The sequence below is a fragment of the Mirounga angustirostris genome, unplaced genomic scaffold (assembly GCF_029215605.1).
Source record: "Mirounga angustirostris isolate CCGP_5_RB_7025 unplaced genomic scaffold, mMirAng1.0.hap1 SCAF_2, whole genome shotgun sequence".
Classification (NCBI taxonomy): domain Eukaryota; kingdom Metazoa; phylum Chordata; class Mammalia; order Carnivora; family Phocidae; genus Mirounga; species Mirounga angustirostris.
In genome coordinates, this window is record NW_026991710.1 from 143,628,736 (window position 1) to 143,651,059 (window position 22,324).

The window sequence follows — 22,324 nt, forward strand, 5'->3', positions numbered from 1 at the left end:
TACAGGACAATATGCTCCTAACTTCATTCTGCATAAAAGATTAGAAAGTCTCAATTCATGATAAAAATACTAGAAATAATTTCATTTCCTACTCTAGTGTTGGCATTTGTTACCTAATAAATCCACACCACGAAAAGCATCGTTTTCTCTCTATCAAGCTGCATATTATTGCTGTGATTGTGCTCAAATTCTTTGAAAATATTTCAAATTTTAAATAGGATACTTGCCATGATTAATGTAAGATACAGAGGGTACATGCTACTGAGATTTTTTCCCCCCACTTTAACATATTAAATCCAAAACATTGCTGCCAGTCCCTACCAGGGACTTTGAGATCTAGACATCTCCTGGGATGACAGACAGGTCTGTTTATAATTAGTTTTTCATTAAATGGAATTGGCACAGTAGACATACTGTTTAATAAACCTTCCTCTTGCTTAACATGCAGGCTTTCTTATATAATCCTAGGATGAAATGGTTGAATGTAAATTAATTTTTGTATATTCATGCTCTCTTGTGACCAGTCTCACTGATTTGCCCTAGAGTGTGCCTCCAGCTAAGAGCAACTGGCCATTTACTACACTGTAAAATTTTCAGCCCACAAGGGCTGAAATTCAGCCAGCTCTGTCTTTTCCACTAATTAATTTTTCTAAGATCAGAAAAAGCAGCCTTTTTCTCTTAAGAAATTATGCTAGAATTTTTCCATGTAATCATCTGGAAATGGAAATATCAACTGGTTGTGTATGTATTGGGGTGGGAAGGGAAGGAAGGAAAGGAGAGAGTCTTCTCTGGAGATAAGAGGGCAGGATGATTATGGAACTTGGCTCTGGTCAAAATACCCGGAGCTAACAGAATCTCATGGAAACCACATTTCCATAAAAGTTAACTGAATTTCATCTTCTCCCCAGAAGAATCAACACAACTTTTCCTACACCAAACAGTGGTACTATCAAGGAAGTGTAATCGTTCTGGAAATAAAAAATAAAAAAAAAATGCAACTTTAACCTCTAACCAGAACATTATTAACTTCCATTTAAATACAAGAACATGCTTGACTCTATAAAAAGTTTTCTAAGGTCTAAGTCAAGCTAGGTACTAACTCCACATTTATTTATATCCCACCTTGTTTCAAAGTAAAATGAGGCAAAAGGAAAATGAGGACAATAAAACGAGATGGAGCCAACATCTTGACTAATGTGCTAATATGTCGTGAGGTCCTAAGTGGGGGGGGTGGGTACAGATTTGGCTCTAGCATTCTAGCAGAAGGAAACATAATCTTTACAACATATATAAAATCCACAACCTAAAAACAAACCAGCTGCCTAGAAGCCTCACTATTCCTGGTACAGAGAGCAGAGAAACCATAACACAATGAACCAGGCCCTCCGAGCCATTCTGAGAGCCAACCAGCGGCACGTGTCACAGGCCCACCTTGCAACAGTCCTCAGTCGAGACCAATAACGAGATCAGGAATAGTCATTCTAGGCATGGTGCGGATTCTCCAAAGTACATAGTATTAGTTTCATTTTACAGGTAGGGATACTGAAGCTTAAAGAGGTTGAGTAACTTTTCATGGTCATGTAAACAAGTAAGTGGCTGAGCTGGGCTTTCAGCTCAGGTCTGTATCCCCATCACTGGGCCACGCTGTTTCTCTGAGAGCATCACAGCTAGGTGAGACTCTAAAGCGATTTACAGGGCTGGGGCCTGCTGGGGAGATCTGATGCAGGGATCTATTTTTTCTATTCTCATTCGACTCAGCACTAAAAGAAACAGTCTGAAAGCATAAGCAAGGCATTGGCCTAGATGAGAGATGTCTCACAATTGCCGGTTCCTTGTAGTTCATGTGCCTGCAATTTCAGGAAACAGGGATTTAAACTACTGTGTTTCTGCTATGTAAGGTTGAATTTGCTTGTTTCTTCTTCCCTTTTTTCTCTCCATAGTGTTCTTCTTTGTATCCATCTCCCTTGGCTGCCCTAATTTCTCCTATTAATTTCTCCCTTGAGGATGTTGTAAAGCAATTAGTGTTTAGACTCTTTAGGATGCGATGTCTTCAGAAGGAAAATCAACACAATCTGAGGGAGGATTCCAAGGGAACATAGCTGCAGCTATCAGTGGAAGACGAGAAACCAAAAGGTGAATCATAAATGGAGAGATTTGGAATCGACTCATCCTGTGACTCAAAGCAAACTGTTTAGCTTTTGGGATCCCGATTTCCTCAGTATTTCTATAAAGGTGTCTTTGTAAGAAGTAAGTGAAGTCTAGAAACTGAAAAGAAATGAAAAAGAAATGTTCGGTTAAGCCTTCGGGAAATCAGGCTGAACGTTAATGAAAATTAAAAGGATTTTATAGAAGTCTTCTAATGGTTTCAGGCCACTGATCCTCACTGTTAAAAATTATGCAGGCTGTAGGCAAGAGACTTCCTCATTTTTTCTGTGAGATGAACAGAGATAACAGATGAAAGCGATCCACCCCCACCTAGCAAGTGTCAACGTAAACTGCAGGTGTTAGGTGGTGGGGTGTGCCAGATTAATGGGACTAAATACCTGAGAGAGAAACAGAGATGGAGAAGCTGTACTCACTCCAAGGGCGGCTGGGTAAGGAACATCCGACGGGAAAGTGAACGAGGGGCCAGTTGTCACTGGACTGCTGGGGGGTGGGGTCACAATTAACCCGGTGGTACTTATATGAACCTGCCAAGAGGAAAAAAAAGTTAATTAAAAGACAACTCCATTTAATACAACAGATTGTACTGGCTAGACCTTGGGGAGGCAAGTCACAATTTAAAAAATATATGTATCTGTCTTTTCTATTTGGGGAAGGCAGAAGCTCTTTAAGTTTATTCAATCTACATTTACTGATTACCTAATCTGTATTCGACACTGGGCGGTCACATGACAAATACTGGCCACTGCGATGGTTTTCATACAGAATTCAACTGCTGTTGGCTTTCGCAATAACACGCTGCTTCACTTGGGATGCCACTGTGAACCAAACTGACCTTTCAGATGGTTAGTCTCGTGCTTGACTAGCCCACTAGCAATTTCCCTGAAGATCCTGTTAAGGTAGGTTGAGGCTGAATACTCACCTATCAATATGTAAATCTATGTGAAGTGCTTAAGGTATTTTGTTATTCTCGGGATAATTTTTCATGACTTCTACTTTTCAGTGGGGATGCATAATTAAAATGCAGCTGCCTAGACATGCCTAGAGCAGGTAATTATTTATAAAACCTTTAAAGGAACAATGTCAAGCCAAATTAGCTGTTTTCAAAAGGTGTCTTATCCCTGATACTACCCAAGATTAATTTACTAGAAAGAAATTGAGTTATCCAGGTCATTTCATTGCCTGTGTTCAGTTATTTGATCAATTTCACTCATGGTGAATATCAGGTCCAACTACAGAATGCCATCATTACTGTGTAGGTTACCACACAACTGGGATGTTTTTCCTCCATTATTAAAGGAATGTGGTTGGCTGGTACCTTGTTCCCCCAAGGAAACAATGATACACCAACAATGCCAGGCCTTTTGTAATAAAACTTAATCCCGGGGCGCCTGGGTGGCTCAGTTGTTAAGCGTCTGCCTTCGGCTCAGGTCATGATCCCAGGGTCCTGGGATCAAGGCCCGCATCGGGCTCCCTGCTCCGCGGGAAGCCTGCTTCTCCCTCTCCCACTCCCCCTGCTTGTGTTCCTGCTCTCTCGCTGTGTCTCTCTCTGTCAAATTAAAAAAAAAAAATCTTAAAAAACAAAACAAAACAAAACAAAACTTAATCCCAAACATAGTTCCCTCAATTCCCGTATGTTAAGAAAAAGATTATCAAGACAAAGAAAAGCTCCTGAGATTAGTTCCCAGGAGCCTGAAGGAAACTTTGAGTTTCCCTGCTGGGTTAGGCCTTATCAAGGCCAGGGATAATCAGCATCACAGCACACAATTTATTTCCACAAATAAATCTGTGTTATACATGGAATCCACATCCTTTTAAAATCACATCTGTACCTGTTAGCTCATACATTGATTGAACCAAAGGCTTAAACTAAGCAGATCTAAGGGATGACCTCACAAGAGTTTCTCCCCAAACCCTCATTTTTTTGTCTCTCCTGTGAACCAAAGTCTATTTCCAGTCAATTTCTAATGGGAAGCACACTGATTTTTCATCCTAGCATAAAATCCAATGGCCTATAGCTGTTTTAACCAATAAATCTGTTTAAATACATACCCCAAGGACATTTGTAAGTTGACACCACATAAAAGAGGGAGTCTTTCTGAGAAGATACAATGAAGCTCACTTCAAAGTGCACGCCATTATCATAGAACCTTTGGGGTAGAAAAAAACACCAAAATACAGCTTCCTGGGCCTGACCCTACAAATATCTAAGAAAGATCTCATGACTGACCGATGTTTCTCTAAAAGCCACAGGCTGGGAGTCGAGATAGTTAACTGCTAATGAGTTTATTGTCTTGGGAGCTGGACCAGAGGCCCTCCAAGGTGTCCGCCATCATGGACATGGGAGCGGAACAGTGAACACTGAGACTCCTGCAGGCACCAGCCAACACAGGGCCACTCCTAACCCTGGAGTAAAAGGAGATCAAAGTCACCCAAGAATGACTAAGCAGCAGCAGCAGAAGTAAATTGGCTGAGGGTGAGCATGTCCAGAATAAATGCCCTGAATTGGGAAAAATTGACTTTCTACTGTTCTCTTTTCCTCATGGAATGGCAAATTAGTCTGGGCTCCCCCACGAGAAAGGGCTCTGTGGAGAGGGAAAGAGGTGGGGAAAGCAAATGGAAATGAGTGGGCGCACCTCTGGCTCCCCTGAAGCCATTGGCGATACAAAAATGCCACAAGAACACTTAATATTATGAAGCATTCCTCCAGCTGGCAGAGGCCAGAGGAGGAAACAAAATGTCTTACTTATAGCATCATATGCTTTTACAGATGTCAGTTACAGACATCTGTGCATATTTGTTTTGGTGACTCACCTGGACAGCACAGTCTATAAAGAATCTTCCAATTTATGTATTTGAAAGTTCAGCCTTTACTCAATAGTCACCAAATATAATAGCAAGCAAGCCCCTTGCTCCTTTCTTCTGTCCATTTCCCCATCCTGTTGCCTACAGTTTGGATGTCCTGGAGAGATCTGTAAATTCTATATAGAAACATAAGGATAAGGTTCTACCCATATGATGGAAAGGTGAGCTGAAAAGCGCCATCACACCAGCACTTGACTGCCTATATGTAGATTCCAGTCAGGTGAGAGGAAAATGAAAACACTTCTTTGGGCTCCTTACTACAGATTTTCTGAGTGGAACCAAACCTAATTAAGGAAAAGCAAGAGAGAAAATGGGCCAAGTCAAGATAATAAAATATCCTTTTTCTCAGCATTGAGGAAGGAAGGAAGGAAGGAAGGAAGGAAGGAAGGAAGGAAGGAAGGAAGGAAGGAAGGAAGGAAGGAAGGAAAGGAAGGAAAGGAAAGGAAGGAAGGGGAAGGAAGGAAGGGAAAGGAAGGAAGGAAGGAAGGAAGGAAGGAAGGAAGGAAGGGGAAGGAAGGAAGGAAGGGAAAGGAAGGAAAGGAAGGAAGGGGGGGAAGGAAGGAAGGAAGGAAGGAAGGAAGGAAGGAAGGAAGGAAGGAAGGAAGGAAGGAAGGAAGGAAGGAAGAAAGGAAGGAAAGGAAAGGAAAGGAAAGAAAAAAGTAAAGGAAAGGAAGGGGAAAAAAAAAACAACGGGCCAGAGCAGGAGGAGTCAAATCTCCTGCTTGGTCCTTTGCAGGGCAAAGAAAAGGACAGTCCTATTTTAAAGTCTCACATGAGCCATCTTTCCATATACACCGATCTCCACGGTTAACAGAATGTGTGCCTGTCACCTATGTTACACATCATCATTGCTTTATTATGGACTGTGGTTCCTTCCAATGTACACAGTACACTAGACAAGTAGTATTTTCTGTAAACCTGGGCTGGGGAAGCCAGGCAGCACTTGAAACATCTCCCATCGGCTTCTTGAAATAACTTCTCCCTGAGGCAACACATTCCCACCTAAAACAGAATGTATTAGAATATGGGAGGAGGGGTGGAATGGTTGAAAGGGAAACTGTTTTAATGGAACACAGAAAGCCTTGTTTCCGAAGCTACTGCAACCAAAACAAAAATAGCTCTATTTTTAGAGTCTTCATTCCCAGCTCTGGTGTGGCAGCATCAGACATGCTCACACCTGACGGCTGAGTTCTCTACAAAAGATGTAAATGCTAGGTTTATCCATCCTCCTTTCTCTTTTAACTTTCTCTAATGCCAAAAGATCACCGTTTATTCTTTTAAAGCTATTCCTATTCTGAGTTGCCACTGTTCTTACCAGAAACTTACCATTTATTTTAACAAAACATCATTGTGCAAATGTTGCTAGGTCGCACAATAAAAAACTCAGTCAAATGATTCAATTTTCTCGTAGTGAATGGCCATCATTCCTAGCCACCTCTGTCAGAACCTTATTCAAAAATCTTTTGAGCCTTTCCAGAGTAACCTCACTTGGTACTTCTTACTGCAATCTATAATCCATGTCTATTTTTCACATAGGGATAATTAGTTACATGTAAAGTAACAGTTCTCCTCTTTACCCATTTTTCAAGAGATTCATTCATGCAATAAATATTTACTGTGTGTTTACTGTATGTCTGACATTTGGGATATACTGGTGAACAAAACAAAGACCTTTCCCCTCATCACACTTATGTTCTAGTGGGGTATGTCTTGTAGCCTAGTTCCCTCATAAGATCAAAAGCTTCATTCCCCCACCACCTAAAAAACACCAACCACAATCCCGTTCAGAAAATGAATGCATTTACCTCACAACATGCCAGATGAATCTAAGGGAGCGGGGTCAAATAAATGAGGCTGAGAGAAAATAACTTTTAATAACATTGGCAAGGAATACCAAAAACTGTGTTGTAAATTTTTATTCTGTGGTCCAAAACAGGCACTTTAATTAACTGTAAACTTTCTGAGGACCAGGACTGTGTGTGTTTGTTTCTTTGTTTCTTTAAAGGAAAATAACTGATTTTTTTTTAAAACTACATCTATATTATAAAGTAGAATGTAAAATCTGCATGAATTTTAAAAACTAAATACGACACCTGAAAGAAATTTCTCCCACTGTGACAGGCTGTTTTGGACAGGGCTCTCTGACCTTTGGGTTGAGGAAAAATATGGTCATCATCTAATTGGATAATTACAGCAGCCCTGTGACTAAGGCAGAGCCACTTTAGTGGGCTCATTCTGCAGTCCAGAATTGAGGCCTAACATGGGGAAGTCCTATAGCTCATTATCACAGTATACATGGTGCCTAGAAGGGTCTAACAATAAGGCACCCAATAAATGCCTGCTGACTGAATGCATGTTTCCAATCATTAACACAAGAATAATGTGCAGCTATTTCTTAAGATAGTCCAAAGCCTTGATGAACTAATGAGGTTTTTATTTTTTAATTTTTATTCTTTTAAATTTTATTATGTTATGTTAGTCACCATACAGTACATCATTAGTTTTTGATGTAGTGTTCCATGATTCATTGTTTGCGTATAACACCCAGTGCTCCATTCAGTAGGTGCCCTCTTTAATACCCATCACCAGGCTAACCCATCCTCCCATCCCCCTCCCCTCTAGAACCCTCAGTTTGTTTCTCAGAGTCCATTCTAATTTAAATTAAATGTTTCTTCATGTCCTCTCTTTTTTTCATCTATACCTCTTACTGGGAAGCCTAAATATCAGGGTAAGTCACACAGATGCAGGCAACTGTCAACTATGAGTTTCAACCATAGCATCTTCAGTTTGGATGAAGATAAAATTTTAGTTGGCAAGATCTCCCAAAGCAGCCTTGTGACAAGGTTCTGTAACACTGAGCAGTTGCTTGAAACTAAGCATTGTCTAAATCATTTTGTCATTTCCGATCCTTCCTTTGAAAATGACTGAGTAGTTTTGGGTTAGTTTTCTCTTCTCCATTTTTCTACCTACAGAATGAAGAAAGGCTTTACTTCCCAGGAAAGCTACTATTTTCCTTTTTTTTTCTGGAAAGCTATTCTCTTCTGAAGGCAAAAATAAACTGTATTTTTCAGCTAGTGAACAAACATGTTTGTGGGTAGATCACTTTGTCCCCGAGCTCTTTTCACACCTCTATATGATTTACCTGAGAAGGGGCACTGCAGGAAAGCCCAGACAGCTCGCTGATTCGCGCAGCAGCCGTGGGGTTACTGGAGCTGATGAGGACGGGAGGGCTGATCTCCATGGAGTGGCGGTTCTGGGGTGCCTGGGAAGATTTGCTGGCCATAGTGAGAGACGTGAAGGAGTGCCGCTTTTTGGTGTTCTTCTTGGTGTCAGAGTGCTTTGGGGCATTGCTGCTCTGGGCTGCTGCCAAGGTACATTCTCCAGCATCAACTCCTGGCACAGGAGGCTTATCCCATTCTATCAGCTGCTTAGCAGCCGAGTTAAACTGCAAACCAAGAAATCGACACAAGACGGTTACACAATTCTCAAGGACGCGCTGAGATTTATTTTCAACCAGCTTTTATCTAAAACTGAACATCACTGCTTTAGAGTTTGCATGTGCAAGTATGCCTTTGTTTCCACGTGAGATGTCTTTTCTCTCAATACTGGGATTTCATTATATTTGTCACCAAGAGATGTTAAATCAAGAATAAACCATTCTAATTCAAGACCAACAAGGTAAAAAAAAAAATTTCCCCAAGAATTTTCAGAATATCTAATTTTAAAATTTGCCAGTTGTAACAAATGAAGATTCGTTTCAGCTCACTGATGAAATCTAAAGAAGAACAATTAAAAGGGTGCATTTGTCTGACTGAATACTCTGTTGCCTGATAATGGCCGGGTATTTGCTCAGAGCACAAGTGAACACTGAAGGGGCAACTTTTGGGTTTGGTAAAAATGGGCAAGACAACAAAGAATGACACCATTATATGTTAACTCATGCACTGCCACATAAATTAACCTCCTGCTTCAGTGAAGTTGGGGAGAAGTTCACAAAAAAGTTGGTAGACATTCTTGATAATCTGTTTGTCATGTCATTGCATCAGTTCTTTTCATATGTGCTGACAGTTTAAAATCATAAGGGGGTAAAACATGAAGTCCAAGTTCTATTGGCAAGCCAACTTGTCTATTTGAAAAGTTTTCTGACTATAAAGGGTCCAAGGCGTCAAAAGCTGCGCACCGGGCTGGTAACACCAGCAAGAAAGGAAGGAACACAAAATTTGTGTTCCCTGAGGTATAGTAAAATGTTTCCAGAAAGCTGCAATAATAACAAGCTGTACAGAACTTAACTAGATATTATAGTAAAATAGGAAATCACTGAGCAGTTAACCTCTCATAAAAAAAAAATTAAGATGAAAAATAATAGACTTCTTAAAAAGGTAATGTAGGTAAATATTAAGGATACTAGGGATTTTCTCATCTCAGCTTTCCATGGTCAGCACTTCACAAGTGCCCTTAGATAAAATACCATCACCAAATGCTATTTTCCACCCACCTAAATGGTTAGGACCATGTCTCCTCACCCTGTGGATGAGAACGTCCTACTGGAAGAATGGAAATCCTGTCAGTCAATATTTAACAAAGTGAACTTGCCCCGGCCACAACTGGCCGCTCACAGAGCTGTACTAATTGCAGCTCAGTAGCCAGGGCTTCTATAGATGATTGCAAATTGATTAACAATTTGTTCCTGTGGCTCCCCAGGGCCTTGAATTCATCTGGCCTGTCTGATCTACAATTAGTAGGATACATCTTTTTCAAACATGAGCATGCATCTCCTTCAGACTTCAAGGATTTTTTTCCACATGATAAACTTTCAAGAACAATAGGCAGTCATGCTACCATTAACACCTATCAATGCCTGAAGTATCAATGGCAGGAGAAAGAGGACTGTAAGGACTCTGTGTTATGTGTTTAGGAATGAAGAAATGAGGTACTTATATTAAAGGGTGGCCTTATTATAACATTAGAATGGCATTTGACCAAGAGACCCAGAATTTACAAATCCTACCTTGGTCTAGCCATCTCACCCTCTGGTGGTCCCCAAGAAAACCAGATGCCCAAAGGAAGAAATGTAATGTTTTATTACTACGGTGAGAGTGGCCCAAACTTCAGCAATGCCAGAAGAAAAGGAGTCAGAAAATGCCTTCTAATATAAGCTCATTCAGATCCCAAGGCACAAGTCCTCAAAGCATGACTTAATCTATACGCTGGAATCTGACCAGTTAACTGAGACCTCATGTTGCGTTGAGTAAGAAATAGAGAAGGAGCTGAGAAGACTTCCTCCTCATTAAGGCCAAAAATAGGAATTGAAAAAACTATCACATCTACTTGATATCTTAAATTATTCCTGGGATCAAATCATAGGTTCCATTAGTCATGTCTGGTTTGAAACAGTCTGAAATATTACCATAGTCTAGTCCTGTTCTTATGTAGCCAAGTGTTGGTTACAGTTAATATTGTATTAAAATTTCAGGTTTCTGTATGCTATGCTGTGGAATAAACATAAGAAATAAAGTATTGTTCCCTATATTTCCTGCTGTTTTTCTCATTATAAAAATACTGGGTGCTTCCCTCATATCTTTTTCTGTATCACGTATTTTCCATTAAAATAAATACACATTGATCACATGTTACATGCTGGATAATGTGCTGGGTGCTAGAGATCTAAAAACAGACATATAAATAACACATGCAGTCTGTATTTTCCTGTCTTGCTTCTTTCATTCAACAATATACTTTTTGTGATTTATCCATCTGGCTCTATGATTCAGTCTTTTTTTTTAAGTGCTATGCAATATTCCATTGTGCAGATACACTACAATTTACTTATGCATTCTATTGCTGATTTATATTTGGGATCCCCTTCTTTCCCCTTCTCTCTCCTCTCCTTCCCTTCTCCTTCTGTCCTATATATTTTGGCTATTAAGAGCAATGCTGCCGGCATGCGTGGGTGGCTCAGTCAGTTAAGCATCTGCCTTTAGCTCAAGTCATGATCTTGGGGTCCTGGGATCGAGCCCCACACTGGGCTCTCCACTCAGTGGCGAGTCTAGTTCTCCCCCTCCTTCTGTGATCTCTCTTGCTTGCTCTCAAAAAATAAATAATAAGATCTTTTTTTAAAAAAAAGGGGGGGTGTCTAGGTGGCTCAGTCGGTTAAGCGTCTGCCTTCAGCTCAGGTCATGATGCCAGGGTCCTGGGACTGAGCCCCACATTGGGCTCCCTGCTCAGAGGAGAGTCTGCTTCTCCCTCTCCCTCTGCCCCTCCTCGTGCTTGTGCTCTCTCTCTCTAATTAATAATAATAATGATAAAAATCTTAAAAAAAAAAAAAAAGAACAATGCTGCCATGAATAATCTTGTATTTTTTGGTGGACATAGCACTCATCTGGATACTGGATATATGCCTAGGAGTGGAAGTGCTGAACTGCTGGGCCACGCAGTTGGCATGTTTAGAAAAATAAATCTACACGCAGAAGTACGTGCATACAGGCAGACACATCATGGTATGGTGGGAACCAGTGAACTGCAGACCAAAGAAAACAGTTCTGGTCCTCATCCATAAAACGAGGAAGCGGGAGCCAATGATCTTTTTTGTCTCTTTTAGCTCTCCACATGTGTAATGCATTATCTCACTTTAAACAGATATAATTCACTTTTCGATTTCACATCTTTCATTTCTATTCCTCTAAATCACCTATTATATTTTTCCCGCATTTCATTTTTACACACGGGCAGTCATATTTGTTAGCAGAATGCTGCCATAATTTAAAATTACTTTGGACTTCTAAAGCAGCAGAGGTTAGTACTAAAAAATGCTATTTGCTGCCTTTGTAAGTCCCAAAGAAAATCACAAAGTCAAGACTATTTGGCAGAGGCATTGAGTAAATTGGGCAGAAACTTAAAGAGACTTTTATTGTAAGTGTAACTTAACCTTCAGTAACAACAGGAAAGCAAGGATCTGATGGCTTTTAATGGAATTTTGATAACATTCATTTATAAATGTTTGTTGAGCTCACTAGTGTAGGCTTTCTGTGACATTTATCTAACCATGACCTTTAAGTTTAGAAGTGCACTTATCACCTGCAAAATAAATTTGTATCCTAATATACCTTCTTCCAAGCACTTGGTAAGGAATATCTGATGAGACCTAGGTTACCTACAAGGTAAAATTCAGTACACTGGAGCTCAAGCAGGGACAAATGGGATTTGGTAATCTCTTAAAACCGTAATATCTGTTTTTGGGAAACTCTAAAATTTAGATGGAGTATTATCAGAAGTATAAATAAGTATGAGAAAGGAAATACTGACAAAATATTGATAATAAAAATCATAACAAGGCAGCTGAACAAATATCAAAATAATCTGTGTGTGTGCATAGCTGTGTTCTTTGCTAAGGAGAATATGACCTTTTTAAAAGATGGAACTTACATTTTTTAAAGAGAAAAAAATTTTTAATGAAAACTTAGTTCAATAGTCACTATTTGATAGGAAGCTTTACAGATGACTCAGTCCAGTTTTTTAGCACCAGAGAATATAAACAGTAGGTCTGAGGAAGGAGCCTATTCTAATTCACAATCCACTAAGCTGTCCCTTGAACGTAGTAGATTTTTTAAGAAAGGCAAAGAAACTTTTAAAAACATGGTATAAAAGTAACGTATGTTCATTATTTCTACAAAGGAAATAGTACAGAATAATATGAAGTAAAAAAGTGAAAAGCCTCAGCCAGTTTCCCACATCTGTCTCCCCTCAACTCATTTCCCAGATGTATCCAAGCTTAACAGTTTAGAACATATCCTTCCATATATTTTCTTTTTTTTTTTTTTAAAGATTTTATTTATTTGAGAGAGAGAATGAGATAGAGAGAGAGAGCATGAGAAGGGGGAAGGTCAGAGGGAGAAGCAGACTCCCTGCTGAGCAGGGAGCCCGATGCGGGACTCGATCCCGGGACTCCAGGATCATGACCTGAGCCAAAGGCAGGGGCTTCACCAACTGAGCCACCCAGGTGCCCTCCTTCCATATATTTTCTATGTAGACACTGTTAAATGTGCATCTATTTTATTAATTTTTAACACAAATGAAACCAAGTAGTATATACTACTCTCTTGTATGATAGCATCTCATGAACATATTTCTGTATCAATAGAGACAGATGGATAGCATGGTATTTCATTATATAGAGACGTCTTCATTTAATGTATCTTGGCATGCTTGTGCAGGCATATCCACAGGTGAACTCCTAAAAGTGAACTTGTTAGATCAAAGTATAGGCTTAAAACACTTTTGAAGGATATTGCTGAATTGTGCTCCAAAAAGGTGTCAATTTTCATCACCTCCAACGTTGTATTTTTTACTGCAATATATTGGACATATAACGTTGTGTAAATTGAAGGTGTACCTCCAACAGTCTATTAAAAAGTCTCTGTTTCCCCACATCGTTAACAGTATTAGGTATTATCTATCATTTAAAAAATTATTAGTTGGAGAGGGAACAAACTATATTATACTATAGTTTTAATTTGTATTTCTCTATTTGTTAATGAGATTAAACATCTATTTTTTTTTTCTCTAGGACTTGCTTATTACCATACTTTAGCCACTTTTCTGTTGGGTTGCTAGTATTTTTCTTATAGATCTATAACTCTTCTTCATATGTTATATAAACCATTCTTTAATATAATATGTGTGTATGTATATATATACATATATATCCATCAAATTAGAAATATTGTTCCAATTTGTTAACTTGATATGTTTGTTATACGTACCTTTTTATTTTATGTGCAAAATTTATCAATCTTTTCCATTATGTCATCTCAATTTACCATGCTTTATTTAATTTTTAAAAGATTTTATGTTTTTAGATATTTTATTTATTTTTTTGAGAAAGAGAGAGTGGGGGCGCACATGTGAGTGGGAGGTTGGGGGGCAGAGGGAGAGAGAGAATCCCAAGCAGGCTTCACAACCAGCATGGAGCCCAATGAAGGGTTTGATCTTACAACCTGAGGTCATGACCTGAGCCAAAATCAAGAGTCAGACACTTAACCGAATGAGCCACCCAGGTGCCCCTGAAGATTTTATTTTTAAGTAATCTCTGAACCCAATATGGGGCTCAGACTCACAACCCTGAGATTAAGAATCAGATGTTCCACTGACTGGCCAGCCAGACACCCCTCTATTTACTATGCTTTAAAATTGTATCCCATTATTTTAGAAAAGAAAATCATTTTTTTCCTAGTATTTTTATGGCTCCTTCTTTCCTTCCTTTTCTTCTTTCTTTCTTTTTACATCTCAGTCTTCAAACCATGTGTACATCTATGTAAAGAGTAAGGTGAGGATAGCACCATGTTTTTTCCACATGGCTCAGGAGCTGACCCATCCCTGTTACCTAACAGTACACCTTTTCCTCACTGGTTTGAAATGCACCTTCATAAAGCCATGTTTTAAAAAGATACTTTAGTGTTCTGCATTGTTAGGTCCAGTGTTCCTTCCCCAGAGAGTTAGACACTTTAAATAATACCAGTGAACAAATGCTACAGGATCTAAATTTATGCCATTTGCCTCCTCTTAGCAGAAACAAAAATATTTTGCCTCACATTATACTCCTTTGCAAAATGTTTTTACATAATGGTAATGAGGAATTTGTATTTCCATTAGTCTTTTATTCTTCCCTGCATTTAGGTAACAAGATATTTGGTTTTGGATGATCCAAATACAAAAGCAAGCTCAGTCTTCATTTATAATAGAAGACTCCCCCACAAAAAAGGAATAATTAGAAAGACTGAAGGGATTACTAAGGAGTCTTTTTAAATTGATCTCAAAGCCTCCCTCAGCCAACAGCTCCTTTTAGGACTCTGTAAATATTTGTTGAAAGAATAAAAATGTCACTCTCTTAGAACTATCAAGCTCTCTACACCAGCACTGTCCAACTGAAGTATAATATGAGCCACGTGTATAATTTTAAAATTTTCATAGCCACATTTGAAAAGATAACAGGTAAAATTATTTTAATAATATATCCTTTTTAATCCAATTTATCCAAGATATTATCACTCAACATGTAATCAACATAAAAAAATTACTAAAATAGGGGTGCCTGGGTGGCTCAGTCAGCTGAGCCTCTGACTTGATTTCAGCTCAAGTCATGATCTCAGGGTCATGGGATAGAGCCCCATGCCGGGATCTGCGCTTAGCACAGAATCTGCTTGTCCCTTTCCCTCTGCTTCTCCTCACTGTCTTGCACGCACGCACTCTCTCTAAAATAAATACTTAGAAAATAAATAAAATAAAAATTTTAAGAATAAAAAAATTATTGAAATAATTACATTTTTTAAAAAATCCAGTGTGTATACTTATAGCACATCCCAATGTGGATGGACACATTTCAAGTGCTCAGTAGCTATGTGTACATAATAGCACAGCTCTAGACTCTCAGGGATTTCTGAGGGGAGAGGAACTGCACCCAAGGTGGCTGTCTCTTGAGGCTCATTAAGCACAATGAATTTGCTGAACTGAGAAAGGAGGACTGAAACTTCTCCCCTGACCTCCCTTGGCCCACATTCCTGAAGCCTCCTGGGCCCTGAAACAGTTCTCTAGTAACACGTGTTACTCCTTTACGCAGCAGGGCAGTGAGGAACACAGACTCAGTACAACCTTTATGATGTCCTACGAAGGGAAAAGGATTTTCAAAGTAACTGCCCCACTGCACTAGGTTAGGAAGGTGAGACATCAGCTACTTAGTTCCTTGCTTATTTTCATCATCTTCACCTCTGCTGGCCCCAACTGTTAAAAAATAAATAAACTAGAATTTTCTTTTTCAGGTTTCTGATTCTGAAATATAAAGGACAAATGTAGTGTTCACTTCATTGAAAGCCTAAAAACAATTTTAGCTTAGTGAGCTGAATAAGGATCGTTCCAGAAAACCATAGGAAAAGCTGGGAATGTAAAGTTGAAAGGTCTGGGTTGGAGTCAGGTCTCTCCTCACTGGCCAAGTAACCTTGGGTAGACCATTTAAATTCTATGGCTTCAGTTTCCTTAGCTGTATAAAATGGGGAAGGTGAAATCAGTCTGCATACCCCCAGTAAAAATGAGTACAGGTTAAGTGCTCTGTAACATGTAAAGCTCAGGTTATTCTCACTATTCACGGAGGGATCCCAGCTGATCCTTCACTTGCTCTGTTGCCCTGGGCAAGTCACTTTATCTTGTGTGTGTCTCCTATGTGTTATATTTAACATGAAGTTGGACTTAACGATCTGTAAAGTTTTATTCCTATATAAAGTACTGATACCTTTTCTCAACCCAAAACAAAAATACCCCATTCAAAATACTCAGAGGCAGAGACCTCTTTGTCAAGCTAGAGCCCTCAGATCCACGGTAACCACAATCAAACCTAATGGAGCTCGTTCAGTTTTGTTTTGTTTTGTTTTTTTGAGTGACTATAATAAGCCTGGCACAGTACTGTTTAGGGGAAAGGGGGACACACAGACATGCCCCCTCTGACTTGTGAGAAAAGAGACCTTGGAAATAGCACGATGGATTTCTAATATTAAGAGTAGGAGGTGCAAAATTCACATGTCAACAGAGCTAGGGCAGGTGAGGTCAATGAGTGAAGGCCAGACAGAGACCAATAGGAAACAGTGGACTCTATGGTGCCCTGGGGAGTGTGGGTCCTCTCTCAAGAGGCAGCCGCTTGCTGGTGTCAGCTGATTTTTTTTTTTTTTTAAGGAAAGCTAGAAATTTAGGCCTATGTAAAATCTCCTGATTTTTGTATCTTAGGAATTAAAACAAACCCACTCTGCAAGCCAAGCATGAAAGTCCTGTGGGGTCACACTAGTTGGCATTCTCTGACCTAGGGAAGAAAAAGTACAGAAGATACCAAAGGTAGGAGGAAGAGCAAAAGGCTTTCAGCATTTCAGGCTACAGAAGGACCTTGCAAAGTTTCCCAAACCAACCAACCAACCAACCAACCAACCAATACCCCAGAAATGAAAAAGGCAAGGAGTTTCAGGAAGATTAAGAATGGTGGTTGTGATGGTTAATACCATGGGGGGGGGGGGGGAAGAAAAGAAAAAATAGTGGTAGATGTCACTGGAAGGATAAAACAACAAATTAGAGCTAAGAAAAGGCAGTTAGTTGGCAGCTGGGAGGGCAGTTTCAGGGACTGAAGTAGCCAAAGGCTAATTACAGGTAATCAGAAAACAGGCACTGAGCAGGTGTAAGTGATTCTTGGGAGAATTTTGGCAGGGAAAGGAAGGAAAGAGGTAGAACCATAACTTGAAGGGAATGCAGTCAAAGAAAAGAGTTTTGAGGTGAGCAAAAAGCTGCTCATTTTCCTACATTAAGGGGGAGACGGGGGGAAAGCAAATAACTAAAATGCAAAACAGAAAAAATGTACATGATGTGACCAAGTTCCTGGAGAATGAAAGGCCTGGGAGGAGGAGAGAGAAACTGCCAAGGAAGAGAAAAACTTCTCCACCAAGATGGGGGGGGGGGGGGCGGGAGGAATGTGAGCGGAACATATGCAGAAGGATTTAGAGAGAGAGGAAAGCTCTACCCTGAAGGTTAACGCTAAAGAGGAAGTCATACCTGTTATTTCTGAAGCAACAGATCTATAATCTTATCATGAGGCCAAGGAGAGAGACCAATGGATAATTTAAAAGTTGGGCTCAGTTCAGTTCTCTGTGCTTATGACTTTAACAATACACTAGATTTGTGTGTGTCTCTATTTGGTATTTGTTTACCAAAAGCACACCACAAATAAGAAATGTCTATAAACCAAAAGGATACAATCCAATGACACATTTCATTTTCAAGGACCTCATTACCAGATGTTGTAATACTACATCTGGAATATGTATCAGGAGGTTAAGAATATGCAATTGTCATTAATTTCTAAGTAAAAATCTGTCAGTGTCAAATGACACATGGACAGAAATTCCATAGTGATACGTAATCAGTTAATAAACCAGTGAGCAAATACTTCTCCTGCCCATACCTGAAGAGAGTGTGTGTGTGCGTGTGTGTGAATGTGTGAAGCAGTGGGAGGTGAGAAGGCGTAGGGAGGAAGGCTAATCACCAAGAAGGAATCTTACACAGAAAAATACCGAGAATATTGACCATCATGACTCTGCACTTTTGTTTAAGATCTTCCTTCTCCTCAGCATATAGAGAAACTTTGCTTCACACATGTGAAGCCTAATAGGTACACTGCCGCTAAACACTGTTTTTTTAAAGATTTTATTTATTTATTCATGAGAGACAGAGAAAGAAAGAGAGAGAGAGAGAGAGATAAGCAGACTCCCCGCGGAGCAGGGAGCGCGATGCAGGACTCAATCCCAGGACCCCGGGATCATGACCTGAGCCGAAGGCAGACGCTTAACCGACTGAGCCACACAGGCATCCATTAAACACTATTTAAAAAGGAATACTGTTTTACAACACCTAGAAAAAATTTTCCAGAAATACATTCGATTTCATTCTAGAGAAGCTTGTTCCCAGTGGTTTAATTATCAGGATGCTTCTGTTCATGACACTTACACAACACACAGGCACACAAATGTGCAGAAGAATATAGAACATCCATTCAATCTTCTTCAGGATACAAGAAAGGACTTAACCCTTGGTTAATTAAAATCAATCTATTTTGCTTCTTAAAGCCTTAGTGACTTCCAAATTTAGGATGTGTACAGTAATACAGTAAAACTTTAATAAATAATAATCACATTTAAAAGGCCTTAAAGTATGATGGTTTTAATTAACTTGTGGTTTTTCTTTTAAAAAAGGCAACCTCAGGTATTTGAAACTGTTGAATAATGAGTCATTTCTGAAAATTAACCTTTGAGGTGTTAGAATTTGAAAAGCCGTCATTATTCTTGATGAAAAATCAAAATGTCCTAAATACTTTTTAAGCAAAGCTTGCTAATAACAGTGGTTCTGTACCAGTATTAGGAACACGAGTATTGCAGGTGCTGGAAGGCTAGTGCAGGGCAGAAGTGTGGGGCAGCCTGCTTGTGTTCCCTCTCTCGCTGTGTCTTTCTCTGTCAAATAAATAAATAAAAATATTAAAAAAAAAAAAAAAAAAAGAAGAAGTGTGGGGCAGCAATGGACAGCAGAATAGAGACCACAATTCACTTCTCAATTACTGGCTGTGTGTCCCTAAACAAGACACTTTAGTTTAAAAGAGGGGGAAAAATTAACTATATTATGATTTTAGCTATCAGAATGTTTATTATGTAGTCAAAAAACCTGATGATTAGTAGTACTATAAGAATGTAGAGAATGGCAAAATCATGTGTGTAGTATCATTAAAGCATAAGGGGAAAAAATGGAAAGGTATATCAAAATTATATGTGATGGGACTAAGAGTTATTTGTTTCCAACTTTTCCACAATGTGATTATATTACTGAAATAAAATCATTAAAAATATTCTTTATGTAAGATGTGGCTCCCAAGGACACAGGAAAACAGTAAATCATCTACACATGTAATTATACTCTTAGCATGTGCCCTATCTATAATGGTACGAACTGAGTACCATAGAAGTTCAAAACAAGGAGGCTGTTGTGTTCTGTTCTATTTCTGCAGAGGAGAATTAGAAAAGAAGGACTTCAAGAGAAATGACAGTATTCATCTGGACCTTGAAGAAAGGGTCAACTTTCTACAGATAGTTGGAACAAAGAAATATCCCAGATGAGCTGTGAAGCAGCAATTCTAAGGCATGCTTTCCAAGAACAATCAGTAGATCAACTTAGTGAGGGCCCTGGGCATGTCTAGGGGGATGTGGCCAGCCTAATAATTTAAGGGTCCCATGCGGAATCATTGTGGATGTTAGACATGAGTTGGTCATCCTCAGCCTCTGATGAAGGCACTACAGGAGACCTGCATTTTTATGTTCTTTAAAGCTACTCAGAGTACTGGAAACCGTCCATTTATGCAGTGAGAATTCAATAAACATTAACCGATCTTTAGAATCTCAGCTCCCTGAGTGTTTTCCTGATAGAAAACAAAAATGAAACTCTTAAATTAGAAAGAGGCTGCTGAATAATAGATGGAGCATAAACTGTCTTAAATATTAAGTTCTTTATCTAATTTAAAGGCCTCTTTGTCAGACTGAGTCTAGTTAAGTTGCCTCTAGCCATCTATATTAAGCAGTTCTTCTTGGACTCCAGAGGAGACCCTCTTTTGCCTTTAGAAATTCAGAAACCAGTGCTCATTTTTCCCTCTATCATTGTGGCAGAACAAAAGGCAACAATTATTTTTGTTTTTGTTTTTTTCCTAGACAACAATTATTGTATCAAGCTGATAAGAAAACATGCACAATGAGACAGAGCCCACAGTGCTAAAAAAAAAAAAAAAAAAAAAGGTATTACTGCAATGTGTTCTGTTATCAGAATTAAAAATTAAAAGTGTGAAGGAAACATCAAAACGAAGCAGGTACTGCTAGGAGAGCTATTTAAAATGGAGCCAGGATGCCATTAAGGAAGCAAGGCTTGTGCATATCCCCACCTGAAAAAAAAGATGAACTTTAAAATATAGGTCACTGCCAAACCATAAGCATCCTAGAGCATCAGCTGCAACTCTGCCATTTCAAGAGAAATGAACTTTTTTCTTTTAGACCTTTTGCTTAGTGATAGCCTTTAGCAACTCATCATATAGACATAAGAATAGCTTCAGTTTTTCAGCATCAATTATAATTCCTGACAATTTTTGTGGCTCTATTGGAAATCCTCACTTTGCCTAAGCCCTCTTCTTTTCTCCCCACTTCAAAATACATTTTCAATGCCCTGCAAGAGTCCACTGTGCTCTGTCATCTCCTCAGTGTTTTCGGGTTGCAGTAATAGTCCTCTTGGTCCAGAACCTCCCAACTCAGTTGAGGTTCAGGCTCTGTTTGGGTGTCCTATGTTGCCAGCCTTTGTAAGATTTCCTGTTTTGTCTCTGGTGAGCACACAGTCTGTTAAAATGGGTCGCTCAGTCTCTTTCTGGAACTCTTGCTGGTTTTATATATAAAAACTATGGAACTTTGTCCTGCAAATGTTTGTCATGCTGACTGGCTATTACTCAGGATAACTTACAATTGAACTGGCCTACTGGGGCTCTTCTGAAATTCCTAAATTGGTTTATCTGTGCAGCCAACTGAAAGAGGCTTAAGATAAAACAGCCTAAGTGGGAAGCTTATTTTCATTGATATTTCAAGGCCTCTAAATGCATAATTACTTCCAAAACTGCTTCCTTGCAGAATCCTAACTTGAAATTAACCAAGGCTAATTCTGAGCTGTCTCAGAGACTTTCTAACCTGGAGGAGTCTTCCAAAGGCTCATCTGTCATCTCTGCTTGTATTCCCTCTGTTCCTCTTCCTGCTTGCCCACCACCTCTCTATCCTTCACTAGCTGAACTTCCTTGCAATAATGACTCAGATCCTGAGCCACCAGCTTTTGCCACTCCCTTTAAGGTTAAACCGAATGAAGGTGGTTCAGGGACCCCCCATCTGTGACCTCTACTCCTTGGACAAAACCAGAACTCCGAGCTATTACTAAAGAGTTCCCGGATCCTAAATATAATCCTATAAGCTTTGCGAAGGAATTTAACCTAGCGATGCAAACTCAACAGCTAGGTTACTCCAGTCTTTATCAACTGATTCACATGCTCATTGGTGACGGTAGAGCTAAAGAATGGATGGACATAGTAAATTAGAAAAATCCTCTTGAGAATTTCAGTAAGTGGAGAGCAAGTGACCAATCGAATGTTCTCAAACTAGCAAAAAAACTTTATAATGAGATTCCTAAACTTTTTCCTAAAACTATTGATTGGAAAAAGATTCAACAATGTACTCAAAACCTAATGAAGATATTTATGATTACTCTCCCTGAAAGAATCTAAAAACAGTATTCTTGTCTAGATTCAATTAATTATGAAATGTCCACCCTTTTTAACTCAACCTTCCTGAACAGGTTCAATGAAGAACTAACTAAGCACACTTGTTTAACCTAAGCAGCTTAACTGAGCCACTATGGCTCCTCACAGGCTAGTCAACCTGCCTGAACAATTAGCCAGATGATCCAAAGAAAAAAGCCACCCAAGTTTTAAGTACCCAGATTCAAGCCACCCAAATAGTGATCTTACAAACACAACACTTAACAACCAAACTTGCCTTCCAAAATCTACCAGGCAAGCCATCCCTTAAAGGCATCTGCTACTACTGTAAAAAGCCCAGACACTGGAAAAAGTTTTGTTTACCACGTAAGAGGCTCCTATAAGACCAATAGCCTCTGAAACCGTAATTCCTCCCAGGGATTCCAACCTAAATAC

The 22,324-nt window shown here is 39.3% G+C and overlaps 1 protein-coding gene across 5 annotated transcripts in view; it reads right to left on the bottom strand.

Moving 5' to 3' along the window:
• SH3RF1 (SH3 domain containing ring finger 1) overlaps positions 1-22,324 on the bottom strand; it is a 179,375-nt gene that overhangs the window by 31,061 nt on the left and 125,990 nt on the right. For 4 of the 5 annotated variants that reach the window (XM_045880156.3, XM_064585269.1, XM_054508689.2 and 1 more), the window contains 2 exons: positions 8,171-8,473; positions 2,544-2,690 (listed from right to left, as the gene is read on the bottom strand). In XM_045880156.3, the coding sequence (XP_045736112.2) occupies positions 2,544-2,690; positions 8,171-8,473 (450 nt within the window). The remainder of the gene's footprint in view (positions 1-2,543; positions 2,691-8,170; positions 8,474-22,324) is intronic. The other variant, XM_045880157.3, reaches the window with a different exon arrangement.